Below are 24,475 nucleotides of genomic sequence, written 5' to 3'. Positions count from 1 at the left end.
TCACAGACGTCTCGTTGCTGTCCCAGGCTGGTGTGTCTGTTCTTGAAGCGAGGAGCAGACTACAATGCCAGAGACAAGAACGACAAAGACCCCATCACTATTGCCGTGGACAACGCCAATGCCGACATCGTCACGCTGTAAGTGTCTGTTTTAGTGACTGATGGGAGAAAAAAATCAAGAGAGAATGAGGCTAGAGTAATCCAATTAATAATAATAATAATAATAGGCATATTACTACTGATAATAGTAATATTAATAATAATAGTAGTAGTAGTAGTAATAATAACAATAGCAGTAGTATTACTTATAGTATTATCATTATAGTAGTATTATTTCCCTGCAGTATTCAAAATATGCTCATAAGTCATGAGCATTTAACAGTACTGTCCTTTGGACAGAATTTACTAGTAAAAGGTAACACTTGGGGCCGGCATGGTGGTTAGTGCGGTTGCCTCACAGCAAGAAGGTCCTGGGTTCAAGCCCCAGGGTAGTCCAACCTTGGTGGGTCATCCCGGGTCGTCCTCTGTGTGGAGTTTGCATGTTCTCCCCGTGTCTGTGTGGGTTTCCTCCGGGTGCTCCGGTTTCCTCCCACAGTCCAAAGACATGTAGGTCAGGTGAATCGGCCGTACTAAATTGTCCCTTGGTATGAATGTGTGTGTGTGTGTTGGCCCTGTGATGGCCTGGCAGCCTGTCCAGGGTGTTTCCCCGCTTGCCACCCAATGACTGCTGGGATAGGCTCCAGCTTCCCCGCGACCCAGAGAGCAGGATAAACAGTTTCGATAATGGATGGATGGATAATAATAGTAATAATAATAATGGCCCAAGAGCAAACACCCAAGGTGGTCTAACAGGATGTGGAGGCGGGGCAGGCTAAGCTAACTGCTAGCCCATGCAGACCGGCGGTTCCGACAGTCATCCTGGCTGGCGTTCGCTCTCTTGGACAGTGAATTTATTTATTTATTGATATGTTGGATATATGTGTTTTTGTAGTTTGGGTGTCTTTTTATCTTTGTGTTGCATGCTGTGGGCTGGGGGAAACAATGACAAATACATTTTCCTGATTACTGAATAATAATAATAATGATAATAATAATATGATTAACATCAATTTCCATTTCTCCAATTCTCCCTCCTCCTGTCATTCCTGGTAGGCTGCGGATCGCCAAGATGAACAAGGAGATGCGAGAGATGGACGGAGCGTTCGGCCAATCAGGTCACACGGGGGGACCGGGCTCTGGGGGCTCAGGAGGCGGGACAGGAAGTGGGATGGGTCAAACTAGGAAGAGCCTCCAGGCTTTAAAGAATCATATTAGTGGGTGGGCGCTAGGGGGGCAAAGTGTGTAAGAGGACTTGGAAGGTTGGCACTGGATTTGAGAAAAGACGAGAGAAGGTTATTTAGTCTGACGCCAACACTGACCTTTTTTTTCTTTTTCTTTTTTTTTTCCAAGGATAAACAGTGTTGGCGTCCACCCACAGTTTGGTTGTGACAGTGGGGAAAAAACAAAAAACAAAAGCAACCTGTCTGGACAGTAGTGAAAATGCTGAATTCCCAATGACGAAGGGAAGCCATCCTGTCTCTCTTGAGCTTGGCACATTATTCGGTGAAATGTACAGTTTGAAGACCCGGAAACGGCTGGATTGAGGTAGCATTTGATTAATCCCAAGCAGGGCGAGCGTCCAGGCTCTGAAGGAAGACGGTGAAGATGACGGGTTGTGGGAATACAGGGTGTCATAGGAGAAAAATTGCAGACTCCTCAAGATTTACAAATAGTGAAATAGCGAGACACGTCTGGAAAAAAAGACAGACGTGAGGATTACTCCTCCACGTTGCACTTTGCAGCAGAACGGTCATCCAGCACTTTAAAATGCAAAAAAACAAAAACAAAACAAAACCTTCCCAAACTTCTGCATCAGTACAGAATGTCCACAGTGGACGTTTCCGCTGGCAAATGGCGTGTCACATCTTATACACGTGTTTGATATTGTGCCATCTGTTCCTCTTTTCGTGTGTGTCCTGTGCTTGCTTGCAAACTTAGCTAAAGGTTTTGAGTTTGTTGTGCGTTTTATGGTTCGCATCTGTGTTCAAACTGACACTGGATTGTCATATTCGTCGTCGATGTAAGCGGAGCGACGTGGTTTTGGTTTCTCTCTTTACTATTCTGTGAATAGTGGCTGGCTGGCCATGTCTAACTTTGGCCTATTTTGGCCTGTTTAAGTTTACTGCCAAAAACCTGGCTGTGTGTGTTTACTGGGATGTAATGCTGAAGGCCGTCCGCAAAGCTTCCACACTTAAGGTCACCAGGGGCGTCCGGGTGGCATAGCGGTCTATTCCGTTGCCTACCAACACAAGGGCTCGCCGGTTCGAATCCCCGTGTTACCTCCGGCTTGGTCGGGCGTCCCTACAGACACAATTGGCTGTTTCTGCGGGTGGGAAGCCCGATGTGGGTGTGTGTCCTGGTCGCTGCACTAGCGCCTCCTCTGGTCGGTGGGGGAGGCTGTTCAGGGGGGAAGGGGAACTGGGGGGAATAGCGTGATCCTCTCACGCGCTACGCCCCCATGGCGGAACTCCTCATTATCAGGTGAGGAGTTTCGCCACTGGCGACTCCACATGTATGGGAAGAGGCATGTGGTAGTTCGCAGCCCTCCCGGGATCAACAGAGGGGGCGGAGCAGCGACCAGGACGGCTCACAACAGTGGGCTAATTGGCTGGACACAATTGGGGAGAACAAGGGGGAGAAAAAAATCCCCCCCCAAACCCCCCCCCAAAAAGCTTGCAAATTTTAGGTTGCCATTGGGGTTTGGCGGGTAAATTGTTAAAGGGCTGTGTTTTGTTGCAGTCTGTCCATCAACTCCAGATGACGTCTCTGTGTTGATTCTATACCAGATAAACCACAGTGCGGGATTCTGGTCCGAACAACTCCTTTTGATATGAAATGATGTGTGTCACGTACTGTCACGAAGGCATGAGTATGTCGTGCTTCTGTCTGCTTGGATCCAATACCACTGCTGGACAGTCTTGACGTGCTGTGCTTTTTCATTTTGTGTGTGTGTGTGTGTGTGTGTGTGTGTGTGTATGTGTCTCCATGTACCACACACTCATGTGCCTTTGCCTTCTGCCTGCCAAGTCGTCCGGTTGGACTCGTCCGCTTGCACAGCGTGCCCCCTGCTGCATCCTCGGAGGTAAAGTCTGTCTGCTTGTGTGCATGTCTCATTATCTCGTTCCCGTGTGTCTGCTTTTTGCTTAAAGCTACAGTCCTAAAGATAAACATGCAAACAATCATCCTTTGATACGAGCTAATCCACAAATATTTGTTGCACCGTAGCCTCTACGGTGGCTTACCGCTGTAATGTGAAAAACGACAGGCTGCATAGTGTTTTGTGTCTCCCTCGTTGCAGCCAAATGCCGAATAAAGCAGCTAGCGGTGCATTTAGAGACGAGGTGGAGTTGCTGCAGCTAATAATCAGATATAACAGGTGGAAGGCCTTTACCAGCTGAAGGCACATCAGCAACTAAACCTCAGGTTTAGTCACGCTTCGTTGTTTGGCGACGGGAAAGGTGCTGACACGGCGGCGCTCTTCGTTTCAGTTCATTTCAAATGGGTCTCTGGGATTTGGAGCGAACAAACGGCACGGTGGCGCAGTGGTTAGCGCTGTTGCCTCGCAGCAAGAAGGTCCTGGGTTCAAACCCCGGGGTTGTCCAACCTTGGGGGGGGTGGGGTCATCCTCTGTGTGGAGGTAGCATGTTCTCCCCGTGTCTGCGCGGGGGGTTTTTCCGAGTGCTCCTGTAACGTGCAAGGATAAGTAGACATGTTAGCCCTTGGCTAACAGGTCGGACCCTTGAGTCGACTGGTTAACGTTGTCGCCCGCTGTGCGGGAAATCCGAGTTCACGTCCCGGCTGTGATGGTCCGGCCGAGCTGCCCCCCCCCCCCCCCCCCGAATTCGCTACACTCCGGTTTCCCCCACCATCAAGAGAAACATGCATGTTAGGGTTAGTACTCCTGTCTGTGCCCCTGACCAAGAACTGGAGTTGGGCCTCGGGCGCTGCATGGCGGCTGCCCACTCCTCCTAGCTACACAGCTAGGATGGGTTAAATGCAGAGAGGAATTTCCCCACAGGGATTAATATAGTATGTTTTAAAAAAAAAAACACTGATACAATTTTAACAAAAACCGACAATCTTCAGGATTGTAGCTTTAAGGACGGCAAATCTGATTTAGCTCTGGAAAGAGACTCAATTACCAGCGTCACAATGAAGTGTGTTTTCTCCCGAGTCATGTGAACTTGTTGTAAACGTTTCACGGTCCAAACGCGGCTGTGTGACTAATGGCGGACAAAAGACATGTTCAGACTGTCATGTATACGGACACTACATCCACCCAGCTGAGATGTAAGAGTCGCCCAATTGGATTAACCCAATAAAATGAACAGGCCGTCCGGAACCGACGTCCTTAGCTTTGACGTTGATTCTTCAGAAAGGGCCACGACCCTCACATAGCGAATGGAGACGTTTGTCTTTAACCGGCCTGGATTCAAGGAAGTTGTCTTTTCTTTTAAAAAGGTTTCATACTCTTGGGTGTCTGGTTAGCGTAGCGGTCTATTCCGTTGCCTACAAACACGAGGATCGCCAGTTCGAATCCCCGTGTTACCTCCGGCTTGGTCGGCCCTCCCTACAGACGCAATTGGCCGTGTCTGTGGGTGGGAAGCCGGATGTGGGTATGTGTCCTGGTTGCTGCACTAGCGCCTCCTCTTGTTGGTCGGGGCGCCTGTTCGGGGGGGAGGGGGAACTGGGGGGAATAGCGTGATCCTCCCACGCGCTACATCCCCCTGGGGAAACTCCTCACTGTCAGGTGAAAATACATGTGGCGACTCCACATGTATCAGAGGATGCATGTGGTAGTCTGCAGCCCCCCCCCCCACCCGGACCGGCAGAGGGGGTGGAGCAGCGACCAGGATGGCTCGGAATTGGCCGGATACAATTGGGGGAGAAAAAGGGGGAGGAAAAGAAAAGGTTTCAAACTTTTCTCTTGTGTCTTCTACAGGTGATGAGACCTATCACGACATCTTCAGAGATTTTTCACACATGGCCTCCAACAACCCCGAGAAGCTCAAACGACGCAGTGCCGACCCCAAGACCTAAAGCCAAGTCTGTACCTTATTCCACATCGGACCCCCGTCCCATGCCTCATAAGCAGCCATGTGCCAATGACTGCAGAAATCATGCAGTACATCTTCCTTCCAACCATTGCCACACCGGGTGATTTCACACTATAGGAAGTCCTCGTTAGTTGAAAAGGTATGCTTTATTGGTGGGATCACCTGCTGCGGTTATTGGTTGGCGCCACTTCATGGCACACGATTGCCGATGTGGGTATTAGAATGACACGGCCACTTGAAGACACCCACATGAATGCTCATACATGGCTACACACATGAGTGCATATGCAGAACGTACTGGTGTACATGTTAGGACTGTCTACACACGTGCACGCACGCACGCACACACACACACACACTCACAGATAATCCCCCTTGGCGGCCTGCCACTGGTTAGCTCAGCTCAGCTGGTGTTGACTTCAGAGGACAGTGAACCCTTTGTGTTGGAATCCACAGGCGAGAACAATTGCAGCCAAGTGGAGCAAGTGGGAAGCTTCAGGAGAAACCGGTGTTAACGGGGGCTTAATAATGTCTGACAGAGGACGGCACCGCAACTCTGCCCCGATTTCTTATTCAAGTCCGTTTTGCCTCTTATTCGCTCCTCTGCCGGCTCCGCAAACCAAACAGGAACCGTGTCTGAAGGTTTTTTTTTTTTTTGATAGAAATGAGTTGGATGCAAACTGCCACTTTAGTTGTTTCCTGTTAAATGTTGGCATACTTTCTTTTTTCTTTGATTACGGTTTTTGCATATTGTTAATGGTGGGTTTTCTGAGCCATGAGAGGTACTGATAGCTCATGAACAAATAAAAGGCTGAAATGTTTTTCTGTGTGTTGACGTCACTAACCATGAACAACACATGAACCAAGACTATTTTAAATGGATGTTATAGCTCTGATTCATTTACGTCAATGGTAATCCGGTTTAAGGTGGGTGTCCACACTTGCAACCACCACTAGGTGGAACCATCATAAACCATCCATCCATCCATTATCCGAACCGCTTATCCTGCTCTCAGGGTCGCGGGGATGCTGGAGCTTATCCCAGCAGTCATTAGGCAACAGGCCGGGGAAACACCCTAGACAGGCCGCCAGGCCATCACGCAGGGCCACACACACACACACACACACCCATACCTAGGGTTAGTAATGCCAATTCACCTGACCTACGTATATGTCCACACACACACACACACACATTCTTTCCAAGGGACAATTTAGTACGGCTGATTCCCCTGACCTACATGTTTTTGGACTGAGGAGGAAACTGGAGCACCCAGAGGAAACCCACGCAGACACGGGGAGAACATGCAAACTCCACACAGAGGACGACCCAGGATGACCCCCAAGGTTGAACTACCCCAGGGCTCGAACCCAGGACCTGCTTGCTGTGAGGCGACCACGCTAACTATCATCCATCCATCCATTACCCGAACCGCTTATCCTGCTTTCAGGGTCGCGGGGATGCTGGAGCCTATCCCAGCAGTCATTGGGCGGCAGGCGGGGAGACACCCTGGACATGCCGCCAGGCCAGGCCAGGCCCACCCACCCACCCACACACACACACACACACACACACATCTAGGGGCAATTTTAGTACGGCCTATTCACCTGACCTACATGTCTTTGGGCTGTGGGAGGAAACCGGAGCATCCGGAGGAAACCCACGCAGACACGGGGAGAACATGCAAATTCCACACAGAGGACGACCCCCAAGGTTGGACTACCCCGGGGCTTGAACCCCAGAACCTTCTTGCTGTGAGGCGACCGCGCTAACCACTGCGCCACCGTGCCGCCCTGGAACTGGACAATTTGTCTTAATAATGTGATCAATTGGTCAGATATTTGCATAAAGTCTTAATTAATTACGAGTTGCATGACGTCATGCAGTTTATTAGTAGAAATAAAAGGCGCACGCACATACAGTAAAGGTAAAAAAAGGATTTATTTTAAGATTGCATATCAAATATCACAGTATCTCAACAGTCATTGGTGCAGTCATGGTGTGCATCCTCGACAAAGAGGTGCCCTCAATCAAGGAATTGAAACCCAACCGCTCAGTGACCAGTAGAAAACCAGTAGAAGACTGGTTTTACTGGGCAGCATCAGCATATAAATCACATGCTCGCTCAAACATCCCCTAAATAAATGATTAGAAAAGTCCGACGGGTTTGAACAGACAGTCAGTTTTGTTCCGAACAAAATCTGTTTTAATCCCACTCTGACTTTCCCGACCCGGGAGATATTAGAGGTGGGACAATACTATCGAATTCCGAATCGTTCGATACGGTCTTCACGGTTCGAGACGCTCCCCATTTCGCGAGATCGTGTGTTATGAACACTAGAACGACAGGGATTTCACTCCTACCTAAAACCACCATGGGCGGTTTTTTTAATATATATATAAATTTATTTCTAGTTTTTCCCCTTATCCCGCCCGATTAACCCAATGGCATAAGACCGGAAAGCTTGTCGAATAACTCCCGTGGCTCACGTTTCCACAGGAAGGAGATAGTCGAAACACCAGCTTCCTTAAAAGTCGTGTCGGCTGGTCTCGCAGTTTTACACGCTGAAACCTCTCATGGATTGCATTACCTTCAGGCCGCGAAGGACACGTAGGGAGAATGCTTTCGGTTGCATGGCTGCGGGCGCCCGGATGGGCCAGAGGGGTCGCTGGAGAACGACGAGTCCCCGAACCCTACACCGATCTACACCCACTATCCCTCGGGTAAGGGTGGCCTAATGAATGCCTTACCCCGTGAACGTTACGGCGAGTCTGGGATACGAACCTCCCAGCCACATGACGAGCGGACTGCAAGAACGGCGGTTTATTCCGCTCGGCCATCAGAGCGGCCTATCGCCGGTTTTTAAACTCTATATTAAATACCCCTTCGCTAAACCACGCCCCGAAACGCAGACTGGCCAGTCACAGCGCAGCATAGGACAAAGGTCCGACACTGTCATGGCGGCGCTCCGTTGACTCCAATGCAAAAGTTTTATTTTCGAGCTGGTTTTGTGGACTTCTCGCTAGTTATGGTTAAACGTTGTGCCAGGGCACTTATAACAGTGACACTCGTAACCCAGAGAGGTTGGAAGGAGACGTACGGATTTTTCTTTTTTTTCCCTTTTCAAAGCCAAAATCAAACCCTGAAAAGTGTAGGCTGTGGATGAAGCTATGTGGCGCCCTCAAATCCAGCTGAACCCCTCAAAGATCAACAAGCACAGCTTTGTCTGCTCCAAGGTAAGAAATTATTTTTATTAACCGTAAAATAATGTTAACGCTTGACGGACTTAGCAACAGTAACTAAGGGGGGCGGGCCTTGGCGAAGGGTCAATTGAGACAAGGTGATTTGCGGTCGCCATCTTGCGCGCCGTCTGTATTACAGAGGAATATTACAGAGTCTGTAATACCTTTTGAAGAGCCGGAGCATCAATTTGTGCAAAATATTGTTTTATTTACCCATTACACAAAAGTATGTATTGTTTCTAACTGCCTACGGACACATTGTCAGCGGTGTTTTGAGTATTGAAAAGTATAGTATTGTAGTGGTTATGGGGCTACACAATTCCCCTTATTGAGCTAGTAGGAACGTTAGTTTACAGCTGCTGTTTCCTCGGGTCGGGTTTACAGTGACACACTTCCGCTGCGCGGGTTTTTTGTTGTGGTAATGATGGAAGGAATAAATGGTGCACGTTGTGTAGCCCAGTGTTTCTCAACCCAGTCCTCAAGGACCCCCTATCCTGCATATTTTCTTTGCAACCCTGAATAGGTACCTGTTTGTAGTTATTCAACCAATCAGCAATGAATTTTGTCAGATGTTGCACACCTTGCATAATTAAGTACTGCGAGATGATTGGTCGAGTAAGTACAAGCAGGGCTACCTATGCAGGGTTACAATGAAAATCTGCAGGATAGGGGGTCCTTGAGGACTGGGTTGGGAAACACTGGTGTAGCCGAAAGAGAAAGTTGTCACGACTCCTGCTTGAGCTCCTCTACAGCATACAATAGGGGATGGTGAGGGTTGGAGATGGGAGATAACGCCCACTATTTTTTATTTACTTGCTCATTTTGTCACGTCGCGTCTGAGCTGTTGTGTTTGTGTTGGATACGAAAATGTGATAGATATTCTAAAAATATATATATATATATATATATATATATATATATATATATATATATATCCATCCATTATCTGAACCGCTTATCTTGCTCTCAGGGTCGCGGGGATGCTGTAGCCTATCCCAGCAGTCATTGGGCAGCAGGCGGTATATACGTATAGCAAAGAACTCGCAGAAACGAATGCTTCTAGAAATTCTAACATTTTAAAGGAAATAAGTTCCATATTATCTTCAGATCAACCCACTGAAGATGGAGAAACTATATTCACTACAGGAGAATCTGAATTCTCTTTATGTTGAGAATGCAAAAGGTGCCTTCATAAGGTCCAGGGCAAAGTGCTTCTGGTCTAATTATCAATCAAAACAAGAGTGAAGTAATGTATGTGCATGACACTGACAAAACATCTATATGTGGGTTACAAGTAAAACATCCATCCATCCATTCATCCATTATCCAAGCCGCTTATCCTGCTCTCAGGGTCGCAGGGATGCTGGAGCCTATCCCGGCAGTCATTGGGCGGCAGGTGGGGAGACACCCTGGACAGGCCGCCAGTCCATCACGGGGCAAGTAAAACAATCAGTTCAATACCTTGGTATTAAGATAGACAAAGTTAAGGCCCAAATTAAAAAAAGCAAAAAATATCTTTAGTTGCTGGTTACAGAGGGATCTTACTATTCAAGGGCAAATGTTATTATCTAAAGCGGAAGGCATTTCCAGCCTTGTGTACCCAGCATTGTCTCTTTATGTTGACAACAAAACATGTGCAGCAATTAATTCGCTCTTATTTAAATTTATTTGGAAAAATAAGACTGAATATGTAAAAAGAAAAACAATCATTAGAGGATACTCTTAGGGTGACTGCAATGCTTTGGACTTCAATACTATCAATTTAAAATCAACTGGATAAAGCACTGCCTTGCTGATAATGATTCCCCATGGTATTATATGATTTTTGAAAAATGTGGTGGATTAAAATTTTTACTTTCCTGTAATTATAAATGTGGTAAATATCCCCTTAAACCAGCAAACTTCCACAAACAAGCTCTTGAACCCTGGAAATTAGCATTCAAATATAATTTCTCCCCCCCCATACCTGTACTATTTGGAACAACCAGTATGTGCTATTTAGAAACAAGACTATATTTTTTAAGAACAGGATGGAAAATGATATAATTTTTGTATTGGACTTGATAAATTCCCAGGGTGGACTTCACAGTTATGAGGATATTATCCACAAAAAAAACCACAAAAAAAACTGGCGCAGACCTTTCTAAGAAGGACTACGAAAAAAATTGTCAGGAGTATGTCTACAGATTCATCTTGTAAAAGCTCCTTTACTTTATGGCCCTTTTTCTGGAGAACACTCCAAAATTAAAATAGGGGGCATAAACCTGCTTGATCGCAAATGTGATAATATGCACATCAGGAGAACACTTACATCAGATGAAAGCTGTGTTCCTTTTAAAGCATTCTATATTTGGAAGCTATTTTTCCCCAATGTCTGTCAATGAAAATATATGGTCTGAGTCTAACAAGTTCTTCATACTCAATAAAGTCAAATACATTCACTTGAAGATACTACATAAATATTACCCAAGTAACACATTTTTATGCAAATTTAAAGCAGAAATCTCAACGAAATGTTCAGTCTGTAACACAGAAACTATTTTAAATTTATTCTTTAATTGTCCTTATTCCTCTAAGCTATGGACAGATATTGCATTACTCATTTTTGATACTTTTAACAAACTACTTAGTATAAAAGAAGGTATAGCCTTGTTCCTTGATTGCAATACTGGCTCATCTCCTGTAGATAATGCTCTCATAATTTTGTGTTTGTTTGGTAAATTTCACATTCACAAATCCAAGGTGATGGTCTCCAAGCCCAATATTCGCTTATTTTACATTGATCTGATATTCTTTTTCAAGTCCCTTACCAAAATAACTTCTAACAAAAAAAACCCCAAAACAATGAAAGCATCTCTCATCTTTGAGAAAATATTAAACACATTAGATAAATGAACTGCTTAATTAGGGGTCCAAGCAGCGAAGCTGGTGGAATCCTATTGTATTTGTTGGGATTATTATTATTTTTCTCCACTAAAAGTGTGTGAGGCTCAGCAACCGTAAGTCCTAGACCAACCAACTTTGGTACGTGGATTCCTATGGTCCTCCACTACTCAGGCACCACAAATCACCTATGTCAGCCAGATGGTGGCGCTATAACAAAGGTTCATGCGTAATTCCCACACAATAAGTCAGATCAACACAAAACTGCACAGACCTATGCATCTGAATGTGCTCTACAACTTTGTTATTGGGACCACATATGTCAGCCATATAGTTTGCCCGCCATTTTGACTTGTATTAGTTTGGGCGCGGTTTCTCAGCTAAAAGTGTCTGAGGCTCAGCAACCATAAGTCCTAGACCAACCAAATTTGGTAGGTGGATTCATACGGCGCCCCACTACTCTGGCACTACAAATCACCCATGTCAGCCAGATGGTGGCGCTATAACAAAGGGTCATGCTTAAAAGGCCATAACTCCCACAGCATAAGTCAGATCAACACAAAACTTAATCGACCCATGCATCTCAATGTGCTGAACAACTTTACTATTGGGACCACCTATGTCAGTCATATAGTTTGCCCGCTATTTTGACTTATTTGGTGTGGAAGCGCTGCAGCTCTACATACCACACGCCAGGACACCTGGGTATAACGACATACTTTTTCTTCTTACGGCAGTCGGCTAGGACGCAAGAAATCAGACCCCGTCTGGTCCAGTTTTGGAAACTCTGGCACATGTTTCTGAAGCAATGGAACTGTTACGACATTTAAAAAAATTACGGTAATCGTCTAGGACACAGGCGACCCAAGTAATCCGACATCTCAAAAACCGCTTGATCAAAAAATCTGAAATTTGGTATACTTATACTTGGACCCATTTGGCTACAATGCCTGAAGTGCTGATTGGCTGGATTACCAAAATGGCTGCCAAACAGCCAATCAAAACTCAGCAGCTAATATCTGCTAGTGTGAATGGCCAATCTTCATGAAACTTGATAGGCTTATTCTTTGTGGCACATAGAAGCCATGTACCAAATATGAAACAGATCGGACACATGGCGGCTGCAATACTGCTTGGACCCCATTAATCGCCGCTTGCGGCTATATTTTTATATTGTTTTTTCCCTTGAAAAACTCCTAACATAGTGGCTCCTATCATCATCTGATCATATTTAGACTATAATTATTACTCTTTGTTTTGACTCTCCCCTGTACTTTAACTCTGACATTGTATCGTTGCAATGTAAAAAAAACAATTGTACATGATACAAAATGAATAAAAATATGTTCGATTTTTTTTTTAGATGAAGTCGTTTAAAAATGAATATTAGTAAATCCGTCTTATTTTCCCTTAAGGAATGTGATATGACAAATATACACGGAATTCCAATGGAAGATATGGTAACATACCTAGGAGTAATAATATGCAAAGATAAACAACAAAGGAGTCATTTGAATTTTAAACCAACTGTCAAAAAAAATTAAGACATTTAGTCACCGGTTAGTGAGAGACTTATCTTTATATGGTCGGATACTATAATCCAAAGCAGAAAGAATATCCAGATCTGTATACATTGCTTTGTCACCTGATGTTCCACAGAATGTTATTAAGGACTAAGACAACGTGCTTTGGTTTCATTTGGCGGAATAAGTCTCATTGTTTAAAAAAAGAAGTGCTTTGTAACACCAAGACTGTGGAGGTCTGGAAGTTGTAGATTTTAGCTCTCTTAATAATTCATTTATAATTCTGGAAGCTGTAGATTTTAGCTCTTTAATAATTCATTTATAATTAAGTGGATTATTGAATACTTAAAAAACAAGGATAGTATTTGGAATATTTCCCCAATTACCTGTTTGATCTAGTTGGTGGTATCAAATTTGTTAAACTTGTTGAAACATTATCTATTGTTAATGTTAACATCAGCACTTAGTGACGTTAAGGGAACAATCATGAATGAGCCAATTTTAAGGCCCGCCCCTAAAAGGGCCAGCATTGGGTAACAGTGAGAAGAGCTGAAATCCTTCACGGTAGGAATCTGTGCCCAAGATGGTTGATGTATTGTACTGAAAAGGATTCGTACCTGAGACTTTCATGGCACAGCATAGCAAGGGCCCGCAGTGGAAAAAGGGTATTGTAGAATCCACCGTGGTCAACATGATGTCAAATACTTGGAAGGTATCTTGGACCGTGCAATTTGAGTACTTTCTACTTGGTGCAAAACCTAGTGATAAAAATCCCTTTCTCCTCCCTCTCCTTCCTATGGTACCTTCGAATTCATTCTAGACAACTGATTTTTATCCTAGTGATATATATGATATTATTAAATCTGCAGATGTCTCTGCTTCCATAATTGCCTCATTGAATACATGAAGGACATGTTCGCCTTTTTTTTCTGGAACCCAGACTTAAGTAAAATATTGTCAGGCATCATCCATGTTACTTAGAAAATTATCATGTAACTAGACGTGATTAGTGACAATACTGAATTAACCTCCAAAAATTACAACTCTAAATCATTCAAAACTCGTGCAAGCCGAAATTCCCCTTACTCTAAAGTAAAACTGTAATTTGAAAAACACGATAAGGATTACATCATAGAAAACGAATGCTGCTCTATGCAGCGATACTTCAGGTAGATGTTTGTCAGGATAGCAGGAACACACTTCGTGGAGATGAAACCAGAACCTTGTGGCATGGGTGATGGAAAGAGGACCTTCGCACCCCCTCGGTCTCCCGCTCTCAGGCACTGGGAATTAAGGCTGACACACCGGAGTATGATCTCCATAGACTGGGATTCCCCCACCACCACCATCCTCATTCAGGGCCCAACCAAAGTAATCAACCTTGTTGGCAAGCGGTAATACTCGCTTTCTTGGGCCTTGGATCCACATCTTCCTGAGTACAGTGTGTAAACAGACATCTACTTAGGTGTTATAATGTTTTGACATTTTCATTGGTGTTCAAGGAAATCGCAAAAACCAAAAAAAGTATCGAAATAGAAGCCTCTGAAAATGAAAGAGGACCTGGCAGCTGTTAGATCATAGTTCTACTGTTGACCACATTAGGACAGTAAGAAAAGTAAAGCCCAACACAGATTAAAAAAAAAAAAAAAAAAATCAGGCACTATCGCTGGTAAATCATTTTGCCAAATCCTGCATGTGAAAAGGACGGTCAGTCTATTGCACAAAGCTACGAGGGATAATAATCTGTTTACAGCAGGTCACTGTGACCGCATTACCTTCCAGCCAAACCTAGTGACCTTTGAACTGCACTCATGGCCGAGTACCTCTGGCTTTAGGAAACTGCCCCACTGGTCGGCTCCTATTGTATAAAACACTTAGCTAAAGCACAATGCACCGTCAACACTGACATGCACCTCTGAATCGAGACACTGGTAGCAGTTTACAGTGCTCTGCAGGTCTGGTTTAATGGTACAATGTGCTGGTTTGGAAAGAGAAACTCCTGAGAGAGAGAGACAGAGAGAGAGACAGAGAAAGAACGACAGAGAGTGAGAGACAGTCAGAGAGAGAGCGGCGTCTGCTCACTCTTGTAGTTATTGCTGTGCTTTAAAACAGCACTGCTGCACATACACCTCCAACGACACCCATCAAATTACAATGTAATGTCAGTGCGTCATTCGGATTCTTTATGCCGACAATATAAAAGTAACATCAGGTCGTGCGGCGACCCAGATCGGAGAGGTTCATTAAGGGGCGATTTCCCCCTGGCAGAGACGGAGAGATAAAGGAACAAGAGAGTAAGAGAAAAACGAGTTAGGCTGTTAACTACGGAGATCAAATAACCTCATCACATGGTCTATAAGTCCTCCATGACCCCATAATTGCATTGTACTATAATAGGCCTATATGAATCCAAGTTATGTATCCATGTGCAGGATCTGAATGGGCTGGTGTGTGTATTGGAGTAGTTTGAGCCCTTTGGGTCAACAAGTGTTGATCGTGTCTCACTGTCGGCAATAAAGGCTGTTAAATGTACCTGAGACAGAGTGTCTGGGTAGTCCTTTTCTTTGCTTTTTCATTGGATGGTAAACCCCATTACTAATCTGCATTCTTAACAAGGTCCCAGCATGTAATTCACTTGCATGATGCAACACACTTCTGCACAACCCAGAAGAAATCCTCTTCTTCCTCCTCCATCCAGTGCATTAACCGGTCAAACAGGAGAATGCATGAACGATCGCTTAAACAGAAAAGTCAGACCATATCGATATTCCTTGTGGCCATACCAAATGTGGTATTTTCAGTGATGACGTTTCATGGCTGGGGCCCTGAAATCCATCTCGGCGTTAGGTGAAAGGTCAGCGCAGAAAGGTCTGCAGCGAGGGCCTGCTTGTAATATTTTAACTCCTTTGGCATCCAGACGGTGGGAAAGGATTAAATTCTGAGGGTTTCAACTTATATTACTGTCACACGGCTCACGTTGAGAGTAACAACAGAGATGTGTATGAAACCCAGCCGGCTCTCTCTACGCAGTCACGTGACTCTTCGCTTTGGTCCAAGGTGTTAGTTTTGGGTGCAGGCGGCACACGGTTTGCCATGCGGTAAACCGTTGGAGAACCCATACAGGAATTCCAAGTTTAATGTTATAAATACTATAAAGCGCTGGTGTGTGTGTGAGTGTGCCAGCAATTCTGGTGTCGCCCACGACTGGTTGTGTGTAGGATTAGCCCTCCATGTCGCTGTATACGCACATTTGAAAAAACAAAACAAAACACAATCTTCCGAAGAACTCATTTAGTCTTGATCAGGGTTGGTGTTCACTAGTTTATCGCCAATCATGAATTCCCATCCGTCCTCAGGTGCTGTTTAGGAGCTCAGACTCTGCTGCAAGGTGGTCAACTTCCACCTGAGGAAGTGTCTCTAGTTTATCTGTGAGGGAGGCGGCATTCTCCACCTGTCCTGATTCTGGATGCAGCTCTTTGCTTGTGCTACACTGCATAGGAGGAGGAGGACCCTTACAGGAGAAGTAGTGAGGTAATGTGGACAAAATGACGGAGCCCAGGATGAGGAAGCTACCAGCCACCACCAGGGAAGCGATGTAGTTTCCTGTGGTGTCCTTAAGCAAGCCTTTGGATGGAGAGAGAGAAGAAGAAAACGGTCTTAAAAAAAAAGAAACACTTTGTAGCCCATGTACCCATTTTGTTGGGAGAGCAAACTGGACAGGCAGGACTGGGACAGGATGGAGAGAGATTTCATAGGCAGGAGAGGAACAGGAGCAAGAGAGTAAAAGCAGTATAATATATTAATGAAAAGACTGGGAGGTTGGGAACCCACATGGGGGTAGTCTCCATTGACATACTCTCAGAAACCACTACCTAACCTTAACCACATGCCAAACCTTAACCACAACCTAAACTTAACCACTGTGACTGCAGATGCCATTGCTACTCTGTGAAAATCGACTTTTGGATTGAACTGCATATTTTCAAATCGTGTTATAATTAATGCTGCTTGTTGAGAATGTAAAAATCGGTATTCCTCTCCAGTCACATGGTTTCTGAGAGACTGTCTGTGGAGGTTCTCTCATATTAGTAAAATGTGGGCTCCCAACCTGGCAACCTAAAAGGTCTTTTATAAGTGCGTTACTGAGCTTATTACTGATTTATAACACGTTAACAAATGAGTTAACCATCAATAAACGTAATTAGTAACCACTTGTAAACCCTTTACAAGCTGCCTTACTGTATGTAAAGTGGTACTATTTTATAAAAAAAACAATTTTTTCCGGGGGGTTCCCCCCCCCTTTTTTGCCCCCTTTTTGGGGTAATTGTATCCATCCAATTACCCCACTCTTCCGAGCCGTCCTGGTTGCTGCTCCATCCCATCTGCTGATCCGGGGAGGGCTGCAGACTACCACATGCCTCCTTCAATACATGTGGAGTCGCCAACTGCTTCTTTTCACCTGACAGTGAGGAGTTTCGCCAGGAGGACGTAGTGCGTGGGAGGATCACGCTATTCCCCCCAGTTCTCCCCTCCCCCCCGAACAGGCACCCCGACCGACCAGAGGAGGCGCCAGTGCAGCGACCACGACACATACTATCCAGATGAACTGATTGAACCTTCTTTGATGCAACGAAATAGACTGCTACGCTACCCGGACGCCCCCATTTTCCTTTTTCAATTCCATCACCGGTCCCCTCTTTCAGCCATCGGCCCCCCCGACCCCGTCTCCTCACCTGACAGCGGCGCTCCCAGCAGGCCCGCGATGCTCTCGAGGAGCTGCAGCATACCCAGGGCTCCCACCATGTGCTCCATGCCCACGATCTCAGGCACCACCGCAAACACCAGTGAAGTTAAGGCCCCGGAGCAGAAGCCGTAGAAAAGGCTGATGAACAACACCAGGATGTAGGAGCCGGCCATGGAGCCCAGCGGCAGCAGTATGATGAACACTCCCGTCAGAGACGTCCACAGCGTTAGCATGTGGAGCAGCCGAAAGTAGCCCAGATCTGAGAACCAGCCCGAGGTCAGGCGGCCCAAAATGTCGGTGGCACCCGTTGCCGACATGACGAAGGCCGCTTGGTATTCGGAGAAGCCGATTTGGCGGCAGTGGGCCACCAGGTGGACGTACGGCACAAAGTAGCCGGCGTTAAAGAGGCAGATGGCCAGGCTGTAGGTGAGAAAAGGCAACTGGAAGAGGAGAGAAAGCTCCAGGTAAGAGGAGACCCGCCGCATGAGGGCAGAGCATGACGTCTCACTCTTTGAATCTGGCTAGAGAGAGAGAGAGAGAGAGAGAGAGAGAGAGAGAGAGAGAGAGAGAGAGAGAGAAGAACTTGGGAGTTTGTATTTTTTCATATGTACTTAAAAGGAAGAAAACAGCAGAGGGCTTATATGTGGTTTTGTTTCAACCAAACACTTTTTCTATTACGCATATAGTTTCCTTTTATGCAACCCCCTCCACACACCCCATTCCATTTCCCACACCATTAAATTTACCAACAGAAATTTTGACACGTAAATATGGCCCTATAATTCAATTTTACTACGGCTGCAAAGGAAAATCAAGCGAAAACAAATTAAATCTAACACTACATGATAGCGTTCCTCACAAATCATATAGAGTTCAAACAGTACAAGCTATCCACACTCTATCTGCGTCAATAATAAATATTCACATACCAGACATAGCTGCGTGCTAAATTTATAAATGATGGTCAGAGCCTCAGGCAGCGCTGTTTAAAACACATTTCTGCTTGTGATTTTTTTTTTCCAGTACATTCCATTCATGTAGAATAACTTCGAATATTTCCCCTTACCCAAACCCTTTCCTAATCCACAATTTTCCTCTCACCCTAACTAACGCCGTGACCTTTGACCTCTGCGATAAACATGAAGATCACGAGTGACAAGTTTCTCAAATGTAAATTAATCAATGAACAAAACAGAGCGGACTTCTTTTTGAAGCCTCTACGCACCATGGCTGGTGCCTTGACGCACTTGCGGGGTTGGATGAGGGCCCCGCACGGCACTATGTTGAGGCTCAGCCCCCCCAGGATGAGCAGGGCCCCCCGCCAGGCATACGTCTCAACCAGCAGCTGGAAGAGCGGTGCGAATATGAAGGAGGAGAGCCCGATGCTTGAAAACCCCACTCCCAGAGCCAGGGTGCGTCGGCGTGTGAAGTTAGCCATGACTGTCGCCACGATGGGGGTGAAGACCAACGCCCAGCCCAGGCCTGGATGACAGGGGTGGGATAAGGTAGGGGTGGAGGGAGGCAGGGGTTATTGTGAAGGCTGAGCTCATTTGGGCTGTGTTTAAACTGCAGGAAAACGTTTCTCAAATCTGATCTTTACTAGGACTGGCTGTTTACACGAATATCTGCATCGCCCCCCCCCCTTTTCTCCCCAGTTGTATCCGGCCAATAACCCCACTCTTCCGAGCTGTCCCGGTCACTGCTCCACCCCCTCTGCCAGTCCAGGGAGGGCTGCAGACTACCACACGCCTCCTCCAATACATGTGGAGTCGCTAACTGCTTCTTTTCACCTGACAGTGAAGAGTTTCGCCAGGAGGACATAGCGCGTGGGAGGATCACGCTATTCCCCCCAGTTCCCCCTCCCCCCCGAACAGGTACCCCGACCGACTAGAGGAGGTGCTAGTACAGCGACCAGAACACATACCCACAACCGGCTTCCTACCCGCAGACACGGCCAATTGTGTCTGCAGGGATGCCCGACCAAGCCGGAGGTAACACGGGGATTCGAACCAGTGATCCCCGTGTTGGTAGGCAACAGAATAGACTGCTACACTTCCCCGGACGCCCTTGTGCGTCGCTTTTCTTTTGGTAAAGATGTAGGCCTGCGTCTGCTCAGACGTGCGCTAACCGGAGCCAAAACAGCAAGCTGCAGGCGATGGAGAACCGAGACGTGTCCTCTCGTTCTTCACGCCACAGCAATGCCAAGTCACGGCGCAGATCACCGCCGTCGTACCGGACAGCACTAGCAGCGGAGGAAGTTGACATACACTGACAAATGTCTGCACTGTCCACTCGTTTTCTTTCACCGTGTCTTCCATCTTATTACAGCGATCTGGATACAATGACAGTTTGACGCCCAACTGGCAACAGTTTTCAATCATATGTCAACTGGCGCCGGATGACGGGCCGGTTTGTTTTGTCTTTAAAGGGAGGCGCTACCTGTGATGACGCCCATGGTGAGATAGAGGTGTAGGAGGCAGGTAGCCTGTGAAGACAGTATGAGGCCCAGACCGGCGAGGCAGCCTCCGGTCATCACCACCCGCCTGGCATCGTACGCATTACACAACGCTGTGCCAAGTGGGCCTGGGAAACACACACACACACAAAATTTCAGACAGGAGTGGTTAAATTGTTTGTACGTTCTACATACTTAAAGCGGCACCAGGTCACTTTTTTTGCTGTAACATCACGATTAAATTCATTGGTGTATCCGATATTGCCATGTTGGTGTTTTTCTCATGACATTATAATTTAAAAAGTTGCTCCAGGACCATCATTGCAACGGACCAATCATGTTGTGCTGTCGTGCCTTTGCGGCTCGGGGAAAAAGATGGTTGTGGGATTAGGTTGTGGGTTAGCGTAGGTTAATGATCAACTAAGTTTAGGGTAAGGTATTGTTAGGTTCGGGCTAGATTGAGGTTATGTTGGGTTAGCTTTGGTATTCTCCCGGTCTGTTTTTAAAAAAATATACATTATTAATCCCAATGGGGAAATACGCTCTGCATTAACCCATCCTCACTGTGTAGCTAGCAGCAGTGGGCAGCTGCCGTGCAGCACCCGGGGACCAACTCCAGTTAATCTTGCCATGCCTCGGTCAAGGGCACAGACAGGAGTATTAACCCTAACATGCATGTCTTTTTGATGGGGGGGAAACCCACCACAGACACGGGGAGAATACGCAAACTCCACACAGAGGACGACCCCCAAGGTTTGACAATCCTGGGGTTCGAACCCAGGACCTTCTTGCTGTGAGGTGACAGCGCTAACCACTGGGCCACCGTGCCGCCCGAGTTGCAAAGGCACAACATCACAAAAACACGATTGGTCCGTTGCAATGATGGTCCTGGAGCAACTTTAATTATGGTGTCGTGGGAACAACACCAACATGGCGATATCAGCTCGTGCAAATTCATTTTGGTCACATAGTGTGATGGTTATAGGCAAATGGTACAATCACTTCAGATCAGTTCTCTAGAAGGCTTGATTCGCTATGCATTTTTTCTGCCAGCAGGCACCAAACCTCCCAGGAAATGTTTGTGTTGCTTTACGGCACACATACATGCAAAGCAATTTTACTTTTCCTTGCCTGCTCTTCTTCCATGCAGAAAAACAGAGTTACCTTTTCAGTGACCTTTTGTAACACCAAAGGAATTCACTTTCGAATTAGAACTTTGTCATTTTCACTTCCTCTGGCCAGTGGTTTCCGTGGAAACGACAAGAGGCGCAAATTATTATGGGGTGGCTTTTACCATTTTTTTGGAAAACAAGCTCCATACTTGATACTCACATCTATGTAGCATGTACACCTTTCAAATTTGCACCCAACATCGAACAAACTAAAATTTGCATGCTATTAGTATGTAGTATGAACTGTTCAGACACTGGTAGGGTCTTGGCGACAAGATGTTCCAGTAAGCATATGACGACACACACAAACACACAGCCTACATACGCCGAACATGAGTAAACACGCACACCGACTCACTGAAGAGCTGTTGTGTGGCCACGCCTATGGAGGAGATCCAAGAGATGGCCTGGGCGCTCTCCTCAAAGTACTGGACAAACTCCACGAAGAAGACGCCGAGGCTGCGGAGCAGACCGAACACCAGGGTGGAGCAGACAAACAGTGCCCCCACCAGCACCCAGCTGTAGCCTCCATCACGGCCCTCGGCTTCCGTGCTCGGGGCCTCTGCCTTGGACTTGGTCATGGCTGTCTAAGAGAAAGTAAAATGACAGCTGGGTGGATAAAACCCAGTTGGTTGTGGATACACTGGATGTCAAAGATAACAAGGATAGGCAAAACGAAACAACAAAAAAAAACGCTAAGAAAACCGCAAAGAAAACGAAAGCATGTTTTCCTTTCCTGACAAGTCTGACTGGTTTCTATATGACAGAGAAAGCAAGGTCCCTATGTGAAGTGCTCTACAGTAATCATTAACCACATATAAGGGCCATAAACTCCTCTGTCGCACCATGTATGTGTGCCTGTGGAAAGGTTTTGGTTTTCTGTTCGTAGCTTGCGTTAGCAAGCCTTCATTCTCAGGCCGGAGAACAGAAGTGAGTGAAATGTGGATGTTACAAATGACTGCTAAGGAGGACCTGAAAGATGCAAATCGTATCCGAAACCGGTTGTTTGCGAAAATAAAAACCCTTCGGGCCATTTCTCTCCATGTTCTCAGCGTTAACCTGACAGTTCGGATCATGTGCATGAAAACCCCCGTAGTTCTTCATTATATCGGGGGGGTTTTTTTTACACTTGTGTAAACTTGTACATTTGTTTTCGTGTTGCTTTTTGCATATCTTGTCTTAAATGTCCTGTCCTATTGCTTTAACAATGCAAATTCCTCCTGGAGAACTATCCAACAGTACTTACTGAGGCAACTTCAGCTTTTGACAAACTCAGCTAATCTGATGAAATGGGAAGATATAACACAAAAAACTGGAAACCCCTGACCTGCAGACCAAAACAAACATAGCAGGGTCAAATGAATTCAAATGTCAAACCTACCTGGAGGGGGACGAGGTAAATGGTTATCAGCAGTCCACCACCAAACACCGGATCCCTCTCATCCAAAAGCTGTTGGGGGGGAAAAATAGAACAGCGTTCACAATAGCATGTTTAAAGTCGTGTTGAATAACAGCAGATGGCAGACCCAGAGACCTCCATCTGCAGACCATTCATGACATAATCAGAATGAGTTCTCCTGTGTCCCTTCACCTTAGATAAGGTGGTTGGTGATCAACTAGCGGATTTCACAACAGACGTCACCTGAAGTCTAACATGCATTTCCCACATGAGGTGCACATGCAAAAAAAAAGAGGCACATACACCCACCCACACCACACAGTGTTCTTGTACTCCAAAACCTGATCTTACATGTTGCCTGCCTCACCCTGAAAATCAAATTAAACATAACCCTTTAGAAGCCCTTCACCCCCCCCCCATGACCCAGAAATCTAATGCCAAATACAGCCAACAGCTACTGTATCTCCAATAAGGAAGTGACCACGAAATTCAGACGTGCCAAAAAAAAAAGTTCAAATTGATTTGCAATCATTTGGACAAGGAAAAGTCATTTTCTCTGCAGTTTTGTGGATTTGGCCAGCGCAGTTGATTGAACAGTGAGTCCTCATCTCAAAAGGTGACCTATGATACTGCAAGAACCAACAGCGCCTGGAGGTACAAACCTCTTTGGCAGAATACGGGTGCAAGCAACATTGGGTGTTTGCGATTTGGAGCTGAGCTACGTTAGCTGGGCTATTACATTTCCATTTGCTTCTCTGTGAACTCTTCTTTCTTGGCAGACCCAAGCATGAGGTCTGGCAAATGAACAGCCAAGTCTAAACTAGTTGGGACCAAGACAGCCGACAAACAACAACAACAACAACAACAGCCTATTCTTGCATCTAAATGGAGCTTGGGCTGTGGTAGAGGGCAGACAGAAGAACAAGTGTGAAGTTGCATGGAGCATAATGGCCCATGTCTGCGAAGCAAAATGTAACTACCAAATATAGCTGCAAGAGGCGATTGGGGGGGGGGGCACTCCAGCAGAGCAGAGTCGCCATAGCAACTTGATCATCTTAAAAGCGCGGCTATAATAGCAAGTTTTATGTCAATTGACCAAAGATCGGGTTTAACTGAGATATGAGCTCACTTCCTGTTTGGGTCGTTTTCCTTTGATTCGGCTGTAATGGATGTAGCGAATTTGTAGCAAATGTGAAATTGGACAAAATAGGTGGCCTGTGAATTTAAAAAAAAAACTTTTTCTTAAAATCCAGTATGGAGGAGAATCCAATATGGCGGACATTGCCCTGCTCCACGGAATCCAATGATGCCTCATTTTCGAAAATCAGGCACACGGCCCCAAAGTTACATGCATAAACGTACCTTCAACTTTGGCCCGTTGGTGGCGCTACAGCGCTCGAGGCACAGATATGTAAATTGTTGAAAACAATCGTGGGACTGTGCCCGGTAAGTGTGCCAAATTTCACAACTTTTTACCATGCGGTTCTAGGGGCTGCCATGGACACCCTAGGCAGAAGAACAAAAAGATGTGGAAGAAGAAGAAAAGGTAACACCAGCTTCGCTGCTGGGGCCCCCAATTAATCTACACAGAATCTGGAGCGACGTCCTAGAAATCGGTCCAGAGAATAACGGTAAACTGCGCGAATCTGGTGTAATCTATGCTGTCCAGGTAGGCATATGAGACGTTTACGCGCACACACGCACTTTCTTACCGTGCAACAATCAAAACGACTGCGCGCAACAGCGCATTAGCCATTAGACGCCTGCTTCCCCTGCTTCCTCTCCTCTCAGCAATAATAACCACGCGTCCATTCTTCATATCATTGGCCTACTCGTGGTTGGGGGGGGGGTTCATAATGTAGATTGAATTACTCCCACCACGCATGTTTTCACAAACGGA

General features: G+C 46.0%; 2 protein-coding genes across 2 annotated transcripts in view; one reads left to right on the top strand and one right to left on the bottom strand.

The window, feature by feature from the left end:
• The window catches only part of acap1 (ArfGAP with coiled-coil, ankyrin repeat and PH domains 1), a 15,727-nt gene extending 9,768 nt beyond the window's left edge, over nt 1-5,959 (top strand). The window contains exons 8-10 of the mRNA XM_056300202.1: nt 27-137; nt 1,152-1,213; nt 5,041-5,959. Coding sequence (XP_056156177.1) covers nt 27-137; nt 1,152-1,213; nt 5,041-5,138 — 271 coding nt within the window. The 3' untranslated portion in view covers nt 5,139-5,959. The remainder of the gene's footprint in view (nt 1-26; nt 138-1,151; nt 1,214-5,040) is intronic.
• Nucleotides 5,960-16,157: 10,198 nt separating this feature from the next.
• Nucleotides 16,158-21,757, bottom strand: slc16a13 (solute carrier family 16 member 13). Its single transcript, XM_056300201.1, has 5 exons — nt 21,535-21,757; nt 19,989-20,132; nt 18,775-19,031; nt 17,539-18,070; nt 16,158-16,429 (listed from the first exon to the last, which is right to left on the bottom strand). Exons 1-5 carry the CDS (start codon nt 21,755-21,757, stop codon nt 16,158-16,160), a joined length of 1,428 nt encoding a protein of 475 aa, XP_056156176.1.
• Nucleotides 21,758-24,475: the final 2,718 nt, after the last annotated feature.

Source organism: Lampris incognitus, chromosome 20, assembly GCF_029633865.1.
Source record: "Lampris incognitus isolate fLamInc1 chromosome 20, fLamInc1.hap2, whole genome shotgun sequence".
Lineage (NCBI taxonomy): Eukaryota > Metazoa > Chordata > Actinopteri > Lampriformes > Lampridae > Lampris > Lampris incognitus.
This window is presented reverse-complemented; position numbering and strand designations above follow the sequence as displayed.

Coding starts and splice junctions, on each gene's coding strand:
- slc16a13 (XM_056300201.1), bottom strand. CDS start 21,757: ATGACCAAGTCCAAGGCAGAGGCCCCGAGCACGGAAGCCGAGGGCCGT. Junction 20,133..21,534: donor GGCCACACAACAGCTCTTCA/GTGAGTCGGTGT, acceptor TGTGTTTCCCAG/GCCCACTTGGCACAGCGTTG. Junction 18,071..18,774: donor GCGTCAAGGCACCAGCCATG/GTGCGTAGAGGC, acceptor CTCTCTCTCTAG/CCAGATTCAAAGAGTGAGAC.